The 11,684-nt window shown below is 44.6% G+C and overlaps 1 protein-coding gene across 1 annotated transcript; it reads left to right on the plus strand.

The window, feature by feature from the left end:
* Positions 1–1,234: 1,234 nt before the first annotated feature.
* Positions 1,235–10,347, plus strand: EXOSC3 (exosome component 3). The gene is made up of 4 exons (XM_072596755.1): positions 1,235–1,611; positions 4,407–4,556; positions 6,949–7,100; positions 8,113–10,347. The coding sequence occupies exons 1-4, from the start codon at positions 1,303–1,305 to the stop codon at positions 8,312–8,314; spliced, it is 813 nt and encodes a 270-aa protein (XP_072452856.1). The 5' UTR covers positions 1,235–1,302; the 3' UTR covers positions 8,315–10,347.
* The last annotated feature ends 1,337 nt before the right edge of the window (positions 10,348–11,684 follow it).

Raw genomic sequence — 11,684 nt, forward strand, 5'->3', positions numbered from 1 at the left:
TGAGACACAGTAGTAGAGAGGCAAGAACCTAGGATTTGGAATTAGAAACTCGGGGTGTGCATCATAACTGAGCTATTTATTATTGGAGTGCCATTGAGGCAAATCACTTTCCCTTTCTGGGCCTCAGTCCCTTCTGTAAAATACTAAAATGTTTTAGTTGGAAAGATGGGAAACTGTAGGAATGAACTGTTGCATGGGACTTTTTTCCCCTTTGTGGATAGGAAGTCTCACTTGGAAAGAAGCAAAGGTAGAGAAAGAGAAGAATTATATTCAGAATTGACCTTGATGTAAAACAAAATGAAACAAAATGAGATAAAATGAGAGTTGGAGTAGACATATAATCTAGTCATTAGATGATCTCAGAAGGCCCATTTAAGATAAGTCCTATGACCCCATAAAAAAACCCTTGAGAACTCTGAGAAAAGTCCTACTTAGAGAGGAGGGACGTGGGGTACCGGGGTAATCGGGGTAAAAGCTCGGGATCCAGCACTGAGAGGATGACAATCTGGTCTTGGACTTGGGTAGGCGGGAGCTGCCCAGGGAGGCGGGGCCAGGGAGAAAGGGGGCGGGGTCTAGGAGCAGTCCGGTGTACAGTTGAGAGGGGCGGGGCCAGAATGGAACCACAGGGGAAGAGGCGGGTCTGGAGTGGGTGGGGCTAGGACTGGGCGTGGAGGTTCGGTGCTCCGCCCCCTCCACTGTCCGGAGTAGAGAAGGGCTTCTGGGGGAAAGTCCCGGACTGCTCCTTAGTTCATGCAGGACAGTGCCACCACGAAGGCGGAAGGTTGCTCCTCCTCTTCTGTCCCGAGGGTGGGAGGAGCTAAGTCGGAGTGGAAGGGTGGGCCATGGCGGGGGGGGGGGGGGGGGGGGCAGCAGTTCTTTATCACGTGGAATGGACACAGCAGAAAGAGGTGGGGCCTTAGGGGCGGGTGCCTTCACTCACGTGGGCTGGAACTACTGTGCAAGGGGCGGGGTCTGGGAGGGCTCCAGGGTCCAGGTAAGGTAGGGGCGGAGCCCTGGCGCATGGGCCTTGTGGGAAGGAACAGTTCTCTAGTCACGTGGAATGGAACCACAGTGGGGGGGCGGGGCCGGAGCCGTTCCTCCTTCCCGCGGGGTGTGGCGCCTCGGCGTAAAGGCGGGGCGGTGAAGAGCTGTGCCAGGCCGCTCCTCCTCACGTGACGTGTACCCTGAGCGGAAGGGGCGGGGCCACCTGTGGCGGATGTGGGGTTGCTCTGCTCCGGGGCTAGAGACGTCGGGTCCTGCAGGGGTCGCTGTGGAAGGCCCCGCAGCGGCAGCGGCTGCTCGATGGCCGCCCCGCCGATCCCCGGCTCGGGGCCGCGGGTGGCGCGGACCGTGCTGGGGCAGGTGGTCCTGCCCGGGGAGGAGCTGCTGCTGCCCGAGTCGGCGGGGCCGGGCACGGAGGGCTCCGTGGAGCAGACGCTGCGCTTGGGGTCGGTCGTGCGGGCCCGCGCCCGCGTGGTGTGCGGCCCGGGCCTGCGGCGCTGCGGAGACCGCCTGCTGGTCACCAAGTGCGGGCGGCTCCGCCACAGGGAGCCCGGCGGAGGCGGCGGAGGGGGCGGCGGCGTGTACTGGGTGGACTCCCAGCAGAAACGGGTAAGTGGAGGAGGCCCGGCCCGGCCCCGGCCTCGAACACGCGGAGACGGCCCCAAGCGGGATCCCGGCCTCCTGGCCGGTACATGGGAGAGGCGAACTCGCTCCTCCCCGGAGGGCTCCCCTAGCACAAGCAGAGCCCGGCTTTAATCTTGGGGCTCGGCCTCAGCCTCCCCATTTCCCTTGGCCGGCGCCCCTGCTCTTAGACGTCTTCCCCTTGCTCTGCTCTCCGGGCTCCGGCTGCGCTTCCCCTTCCCTGGCACGTGCCTCCGCACCAGCCAGGGGTGAACGCTGCCCTCCCGAAGGCCTCTCTGCCAGTCACTGCCCCGAGCCTGGCTGGGGCGTACTGGAAGGGGCAAATGTGCATGTCTAGTCCTGTGACTTCTCCACCTAAAACCTTAGCGTCTGTGGATTACTGAGTAAAATTCAGATTTCCTAGGCCAGCAGTTAAGAGTCGTTCTAAAGTTTGATGCCGCCCTGCTGTTCAGGTAATAATTGCTCACACACATTCTCTTGAGGGCCCTTCCAGTCCGTATTGTGCCATTAGACTCAGGCCCCGGAGGAGAGAGTGAGGCTGGTGACTTGGCACATTCCTCCCTCGCCTACATCCAATTCACGAACAAGCCATGGCACCATCTTCCTGACGTCATTCATAGTCCTCTTCCAGAACAACCTCCGAGTAGTCTGAGCAGCCCTGCTGGGCACCCAACTGGCCAGTTCCATTTGGGTGGTGCAGCTCCTCCATGCACATGGGGTGTCACATCCTTACCTGCAGATGCTCTGCCCCAAAGAATGTAAATTTTGATGACAAACCTAGCAAGATACCTTGGGGTTTACTGGCTGGATTCCTTTCTGAAAGACCATGATTGACCAACAATAGGGTCCGTCCCAAGCCCCACTTAGTGGTCATCTTTTTGACCTGGGTGGCCCAGAGTCAACATAAATTGTAATTGTTTCTGTTTGGGCCAGAAACTCTGAGGGTGTTTCCCTCCCAGATTGGGTTTTGTTTTTTTTAATTAGGAGAAAGGGGCCATTTTTTACCTGGCCTTAATCACTGGTTGGGGGCATTGTCTCAGTCAAACTGAGACCTACTAAAGACCTTAGCTTAAAAAGGCCAAGGTATCCCTCTGCATCCAGGGCCACCTCCAGTCTTCCTCATCTATATCCTGGTGAAGCTGGTGACTTCGCTCAGCCCTCCCTCACTTAAAGCCAGTTCACTTGCAAGTCACGGCATCACCTTGCTGATGTCCAAAAGAGAGGATAAACGACAACCACATGTTCTCCACTGTCCCTCCTTTGTCAGGGCCTGAAATGTGACCTTTACCCATCACCTCCCCCACCCCTGAAAGTTGGGTTTACTGCTACTTCCTGCATACAGTCTTTCTTAATCTATTATATGTTCCTTGAAGTCAGGGGTTATTTAATTTTTGTCTCAGTATCTCGTGCCCAGCACAGTGTATGTCACAAATACTTACTAAGGGATTTTCTGCAGCACCTCCATCACCCAATTGTTAATTGTCTCCTCTCTCCATGAGGTAGCATTTTGCTTATAACTTAAACAAATACAATTCACTTCAAGTATTTAAATGCTTACTATATACAAGCCATTATGGTAGGTTCAAAAAATAAAGAGATAAAAGCCACAAAATTCTTGTGCTCACTGTGGGAAAGGACAAATAATGTGTTCATAGATGAAGCATAGTAATAGATTCCAATAAGATTATGGAATGATGGCTGTAAAGGAGAGACAGAGGTAAACATTTGAGAAGGAGGAGAATATTCAGAATGGATTGCTGATGGGGGACACAAGAAGCAAGATGACCTGTTAGGGGTTTACAGTAGTCAAGGAGAGAGGTGCCATGAGTGATACTCTTCTAGGGTAAACTCCATGAGGACAGAGATGGGTTTTATCTGTCCTTTGTATCTCTCTCAGTGCCTACGTGGTAGGTCAGTGTTTGGTGAATTGCACTTGGTAAGTGCTTACTATGCACTGTGTGGAGTGGAATGGTATATGGACAGTGTTAGCCAAGTAGCCCAAATTTCTACTCTGAAAATATTTTTCTAAAATGCCAGAAAAATAAACATAACTGGATATTTATATGGAGAAATGTATAACTCAGTGGATAAATGTTATCTGGATAAAATTAATGGATAAATAGCTCAATTTGAGATAGTTTGAAGCTAAACTTAATTACTGAGAAGAAATTTATCACTGGGATTATCTTATTTTGATTTGTACCTTTTCTGTATATTTGGAATTTATAATTCAGCAAATAGTCGTTTGTTTACTGTGTGCAAGGCACTGGACTGAGTGCTGAGTGATCTCATTGGTACAGACGTTCTCTCTGAAGACAGCACCCTGTCCCTGCCCGTCTGTTCTGTGCAGTTGTTGTCCATGACTTGTCTCCTAAGTTTGCCTGTATATCCAAAGGTCAAAAACCTCTACAAAACAGTGTCTGCCCTCAAACAGGTTATATTTTTCAGCATATGATATACATACATACATATATATATATATATATATATATATATATATATATATATATATATATATATATATATATATATATTTAGATTTTTCCTTTCAAAGAGGTCTCATTTAGGGATGTGGCCTGTACTTGAGCATTGCCTATATTTAGATTAACATATTTATAAATATTGATACTTGAATGTTAAAATATTATACAGCCTTTTAAAAGCAGAAATGTAAAAGTCTGTTGGCAGGGTTTGCTGGTGAAATGTCTTTTTCAATTTTCAGAAGTCTGTATGCTTGTGCTTTTGTGACTTTTCTCTTGCAGTATGTCCCGGTTAAAGGAGACCATGTGATAGGCATTGTGACTGCTAAATCTGGTGACTTGTTCAAGGTTGATGTTGGAGGAAGTGAACCAGCTTCTCTGTCTTATTTGGCATTCGAAGGAGCAACCAAAAGAAACAGACCAAACGTACAGGTAACACTGAGTCTGTTATTTTTATGTTAAGTGAAGTCATATCATGAGATGAAATTAGACATCTGTGAAGCGTTTAGCACATTGCCAGAGTAGTACATTGTGTCCCACTGGGGACCCGTCTAGCCAGATCCAGTGGGGTAACTCAGCTCCTTCCTTCCTCTCCTTCTGTCTACATAGCAGGTACTCTACTCAAAGAAATCTAAATTTTGATCCCTGAAGCCTGGCAGGTTATCTTGGGGTTTACTGGCTCAGTTTCTTGTTAAGGACGGTGCCTTAAACCCAATTTACTTTGGCTCTCATTGGTTGGCCAACAGTAAGTCCCAGCCCATACCCTACCTGGTGGTCATTGTCTGGGCCCTGATTGACTCAGAGTAAAGGTAAATATCAATTTGTTTCTGTTTTAGCCAGAAACCACGACACTCTCTCTGCTAGGTTAGGGTTTTTGGTTTGGGTTTGGTTTTTTTTTTTTTTTTTGAACTAAGTAAAAGAGGCCATTCTTTGTGTCATTTCTTACCTAGCCTTAATCACTGAATGGGGTTGCCTCAGTCAAACTGAGACCTGTTACGGACCTTAGCATTATGGAGAAATTAGATGCATAAAGGTCTCCCACTGCATCCACGGCCATCTCCAGTTCCTGATAGTATCTTGCCACTGGGCTCAGATGCTTCAGGAGGAGAAAATGAGACTGGTGACTTTGCACAGCCCTTCCTCCATTAAATCTAATTCACTTGCGAGTCATGACATCACCTTTCTGATGCCATGGTTCTCTTCCAGAAGGAAAGACAGACAACATTTTGCCTACTATATAGTAGATCTATAATAAATGCTGGTTCCCTTACCTTGTCCCCTCTTCCATTATCTGAAAGAACTGTGTTGTGAAGTCAGTGTCACCTCTACCCTGTGATTTCACTCAGATATACAGATAGTGTATTTAGAACTAAGACTTATTTAATTAGCTTCATTCTGATGCTCTTCTTTTTCCTCATTTGTTTCAGCTCCTCAGCTAGGCAAGGCAGTGTTGATAAGTTAAGTGTTGAGTAGAAGCGGCTACCAGAAATATCTCCCTAAATGAGCACACCGCTCAAGTAGCATAGGCCAAGTTCATTCCTTCCATGCTGTTACTGTGACAACAATAAATAGGCATTTGTTCTTTGGTAAGGAATTTTCATGAAGTAGGCCATTTTGTGATTAGAATGGGAGATTGAAACCCTGATGCAAAAATTATTTTTCTCTGCGCATGTTTGCCGCCCTGAAATTTACATGTAGTAGGGGTCTTCCTCAGCCTAAATTGCAAATCTGCCAGAAAGGTGAGGATGAAAGATAACTGAGAATTCTCTGGGACATTTTATATCCAGTTGAACATAAGTTTGAAGGCAGGAATTGTTTTTCGTTTTGCCTTTGTATCCTAGTGTCTATGAGAGGAAATTACAGAACTGGCCTTGGAGCCTGGAAGACCTCGGTTCCAATCCTATCTCTGACACACTGGGATTATGTTCCTGATCAAATCACTTAACTTTACGATGTTCCAGGCAACTCTGTAAAATTGTAGATTGCAAAGAAAGGACCAAACTGCATTGCTAGAGGGAGTTCCCTTATGCGGTAATTCTGGATGTCACTGACATTACAGGTCTAGTTCCTATCTCTGTTTTACAGACTTGGCATTTAATAAATGTCTATTGGTTTAGATTAGAAGTATGAACCTTGTGGCATTTTCTGGTTTCATACCACCCTCCCAGTTTGAGGAACTCTTGTGGAAGAATGATTTGTAATCTTTCGCCCTGAGGTCCAGAAAGATCGACTAGAACACCTAACTATGCATGTCAGATCACCCAGACCTGAGGTTACCTGAGTTGGCTGATCTTCCTAAAGGACAATTTTGATCACATAAGCTCTCCTGCTCAAGAAATTTCCATGGCTTCTTTGATGCCTATAGGATAAAATACAGACTTCCTGTTTGGTATTTTAAGGACCTCACAGTCCCATGTGAACCACAGAACTCCAGTCTGTAACAAAAATCACTTAGAGTTCTGAGCATGTTCAGTTTCTTATCAGCTGGGTCCAAGACCTTCCTCATGGTCAGGATCCCTTCTGCTTGAGGAAGTATTTGCTTTTATAGCCATCATGGAAGTACCAAAAGTAAAATGAGCCTGTACAATTCCAGGATGAGGAAATCTAATGGTCAGCTAAGGGAAATGTCCATCAGTCACCAACACTTTGTCAGTAGGCCTTCATAGGTCATCAGCTATTGTTTTGTTGTAATGTTAGTGCTTACTAAATGCTTGTTGGGTTTATCATTGACTGCGATTGATAGGAAATGGTAACCAGAAAGTAGGTTTTGGGGGATGGAACATGTACTGCCTTGTATCTCATCACATAATACTTACTATTTTAGGTGGGAGATCTCATTTATGGCCAATTTGTTGTGGCCAACAAAGACATGGAGCCAGAGATGGTCTGCATTGATAGCAATGGAAGAGCAAATGGAATGGGTGTAATTGGACAGGATGGCCTGTTGTTTAAGGTGACGCTGGGTTTAATCAGAAAGTAAGTACTGTGGCCTGGCCTTCCTGCCTTCAGTATGCTTTACAGGGAAAATGACCTGAGTGTGAATTTTTGTTCTGCATTGGTAGTCTGAAACTTTTCCTGCAAGGTAAAATGAATGGAAATCTCAGTACACTATTTAGAGACAAAATTTCAGTGTCTCTGGTTTGAGGGCTTGCTGTAGTATTGAGTCTATAACTGTTCCCTAGCAGCACATTAGCTTTTTCTTCCCTTAATAATTTAACATTTTAAATTCACATACTGTTTTATGATTTTCTAAGCACCATCATGTCGCACTATGGTGTTAGGAAGAATGTACATGGTGTCATCATGGTTTGAAAGAATTTCTTCCTAAACCCTGAACTAAGTCTAGGGGTAGTATCCTGGGTTTCATTCCCAGCTCTGATGGTGGCTGTGGAGATGGGAGCAGAGCCCATCATCTCTGAGCCTCACTTGCTTCATCAGCAGGCATTGGGCTACCTCCTTCCATCAAGGAGAAAACGCTTTATATACCTTAAAAGTGTGGTATAAATTATTGTTATTATGGCATCTGGGGGGAATACATCCATCATCAGCTAAATCCAGTTGTTAGGAAGATAAGGAGTGCATTGTTGTGTTTGTAGGTATTCAGCAAATATTTGTTGCCTCAAATTTATATTAAAAAGTGAGTTTCTAGCATATTTTTGCATTAAAAGCATTCCAGGAGTTAAAGATGAAAGGGGTCCTAGGTTAGAGCTAAAAGGAACTTCAGAGGTCATCTAATCCAACCTCAGTAATTTACAGATTAGGTCTTAACTATGATTTTTTGGTGCAAAGTTGGTAAAATGTGGGGGTTGATTATTAATCAAAAACTTGTCACGTGGTTTAGAAATCAAGGTGGGGTGGAGGAGAGGATTGGTTAGAGGGGAAAAAATCATAATACATGTAATTTGTCATAGTTTATAATTCAAATCAGAGAGAGAAATATGGGATGTTTCTTTTTTTAACTTGATTTATTTCTCCAATCCTACACCAGGCTTTTAGCTCCTGAATGTGAAATTATCCAGGAGATAGGAAAACTCTACCCAATGGAAATAGTATTTGGAATGAATGGAAGAATATGGGTAAAAGCAAGAACTATTCAACAGACTTTGATTCTGGCAAATGTTTTGGAAGCCTGTGAACACATGACAACAGAACAAAGAAAGCAGATATTCTCCAGGTTGTCAGAAAGTTGATGCTGCTTCTCTGCTTCATTCTTTATGTGGAATATAATATGAACTAGTGGGAACACTGACAGTTTTATAAGAACGTTTTCATGTTAAGGTGAAGCCTTCCCTTCTCACCAGTTTCTCAGGATAATGTACAATAAAAAATTTTTTTGAATTTTTTTTTTTTATTAGTAAGAAAGCCATTTTAAAAGCCATTATCTGAGGGGATATCTTCCCTCAGTCAAGTAGCCAATTCTAACTCAGCTCTCTTTGGTAGAGCCAGGCTGCAAAAGGAAGTGGTTCACAAAGAGCAAGAATGAGCTTGAGATTGGGAAGGAATGGAGGAGAATTATTGAACAAGACAGCAGCAGAGTTCGTGACTCCGGAGGCCATCCCTGCAATCACCATTCCTACCCCCTGACATTTGTCATCTTGCTTTCTTAAAACTGAAAACACAAACGTGTGAATGGGTGTTAGCTGTTAACAAGTGTTTTTTAGTACATTCTTGGCTTTGCTGTATCTAGAGCCTGTTTTGTGCTGGTGTTTTCCCCACTGCTTTGGCCCCTTCCCTTCTTCTCTCCCTGTTTTCCTCTTAGTCTTCGTTTTCATTTTTGCTGCACATGGTTTCTTGCAGGTGAATGAAAGCTACTGTGTTCATCGAGGGTGGGAGTTCCCAGGGCTGAGGTGTGTTATTCCTTAGTTTTCTCTGTTTTACTTTAGAAACACTGGTTAGACTTTGTTAAAACTCCAGTATTGTTTTCTTTGGGTTTTCCTCACTTCTCTTCGGACGTGCATGTCTGGTTCTGGGTTGCTGTGACTCCAAAGAAGCAAATAGGAAAGAACTCCCCAACAGGTTGGACCATAAGGCTAGGAACCCAACTGCCATAGTCCTTCCAACCAACCTCGCACCCCTCAGGTCCTTTCCGTAAACAGATACAAGGAGAGTAGGATCAAATTTAAAATTATATATCTATATAAGATGTAGAGAATGAGTATTACTTTAGAGAATTAATTGGCTTCATTCCCACAGGTCTGTCAGTCAGATCTGCCCAAACCAAAATCCATACTAGGGAACTCCTTTTATTAGGGGGATTAGTGTTGTGTTTAACTACTGCAAACTTGCAGTCTCCACTGGGATGAGACGCTTCAGGCGCTTGCACAGCTGCGCAGAGCTGTGCCTGTTTGAACGTAAACACTCATCAACTCTGCTTTTTTAAAATTTACACTCTTTTTCAGTTTTACATGTTTGGTAAGTAACTTTTACATTTATGTTTCTACAGATAAAGTTGACTTTGGGTTGTGTTGGAAGGAATGTAGAACTTAACTGTCCTTGGCTACGTATTTTGCATCTAGCCTTAGTATGTCTTTCTCCCCAACTGTAAATAGTAGTGAGGTGCCATGCTTCCCATCATCATTTTTAAAAACGAGTCATGAGAGTTCACCCCAGGACCTGGCAATGTGCGTCTCATTCAGATTCATTGGGACCTTGAAACATCTCACCGGTAGTTACAAAGATCTGAAGGCTCCTCAGGGGAGAGTTATTAGAAGGAAAGACAGAGCTTTATGGTTGAGGGTCCCCACAGTTAGAAGGAAGCCAGCATAGTCACAGGGTTTCTTGGAAGCTGTGGCCACTGATGTTAGTCCAGTGGATAGCAGCATTGCTGTTGATTCCCAGTTCCTGGCTTCAGATACTGTTATCTTTGTTCAGTTACAGCGGGTTACAGGACCCCTTTCCTCCTCTTTCCTGCTTCCTTCCTCCTTTCTTTCACTTACTATACTCTGCGCCCAAGAAACCATTAGTGTAACACCCACACCTAATCCAAAGAAAGACGTGCATTATGTGGCTGTTGATCAAACAGGTGCTTTCAGGCGACCTACTTACGTCTTCAGTGGAGATAATGTTAAAAACAGCAGCCACAAAAGTCCCAACTTGTGGTTCATCCAGGTGCATTTTAAATGTTCCAGATGTTTAACCCATTCTGCTTCGTGACATAAAGTACATTTGTGGATATGGTGTTTTGTGAATGATTTTTTAAATAAAAGAAAATAAGTAACAGAAAGGACATTTGAAAAGTTGTGCATATTGGTTGATTGAACCCAAGGCAGTTAATTGCTGTTGCTTTTTAGGTCTTACAGAAGACTAGTTTCCAGTCCTTTTACCTTCTCTGCTTCAGCCAGGCCTTAGAATAAGTGATACAATCAGACATTGAACTTCAATATAAAATGGGAAGGTTCGGGGTAGTAAGAATGCTTGTCAGGGCACATTAATTTGATGACAGGATACAGTATTATAGGCCTTGATTGCTGACTTAAGCATATAGGAACGTTCACTGTTAACAATTTATGATGCCAACAGTGACAATTAAAAAATAGTTAACCATTTAAAACTTGACAGGCCAATGTTAAAAAAAAAAAAAGTTGCCTTTCTGCAGGTCCTTCACCTGGCAGCAGTTTTCCCTTTTGGGGAGAGATGGTCCTTTGGAGGCTTATGGCTGCACCCCTGGTTCTTCAGTTGTCTCATCTTTATCACTCTTGGAGAAGAACCATTGTGAGTTTTTCTCCTCTGGAACCATCTGGGTCCAATAGTGAGATACAGATCATAACGACTGGAGGTGGCCCTGGATACAGTGGGAGACCTTGGTCTTTTTAAGCTATGGTCTTTAACAGATTTCAATTTGACTTAGGCAGTGCTCATTCAGTGATTAGGCAAGAAATGAGACAGAGAATGACCTCTTTACCTAGTCAAAAAAAAAGTTTCAGAGATCAAAATTATGACCAGGGAAAGAATAAGACTAGCCTGATTCTGGGAACACTGTGCAAAGGCACAGAAATGGTATGCCATGGATGAGGAAGAGAAAGATGGCCAGTGGGGCTGGACGTGGAATTCTTCATCCTGACTATTTTCTATCTTGGCACTCCAGTTGTTTTTCCCTCAAAACTGGAACACTAGGATCTGTGCCCAGGAGAAGCCAAGCTACCCTGTCCTATATATTTCCTGCTCCAGCTTCGTGTCATTCCCCACCCTTCCAATTCCAGCTGTGAGACCTGACTTAAATTGACACTAGTATTAACTGGAAGGGGCCTGTCAATTCGCTGTCCCTCCTGTCTCTGACTTCCCATACCAGAACCACTCACTCTAGGTGTGAGAGGAAGGGATGGTCTCATTTTTATCACCAGTATTTTTGGCACTTGGCATTTAATAAGTGCTTTTCATTTTTTCATCAAGTGCTAGACAGGAGGTAATGGTATAGTAAGGCTGGAAAGAGAGCCAGGTTGTGAAGGACTTTAAAAACTAAACAGAAGAGTTAATACCCTAGAGGTAATGGCCACTGGAATTTAGTGAGTGGGGGAGTGACATGATCAGAGCAGTGCTTTGGTAAGGTCACTGGCAGCTAGG

Source organism: Notamacropus eugenii, chromosome 3, assembly GCF_028372415.1.
Source record: "Notamacropus eugenii isolate mMacEug1 chromosome 3, mMacEug1.pri_v2, whole genome shotgun sequence".
NCBI lineage: Eukaryota > Metazoa > Chordata > Mammalia > Diprotodontia > Macropodidae > Notamacropus > Notamacropus eugenii.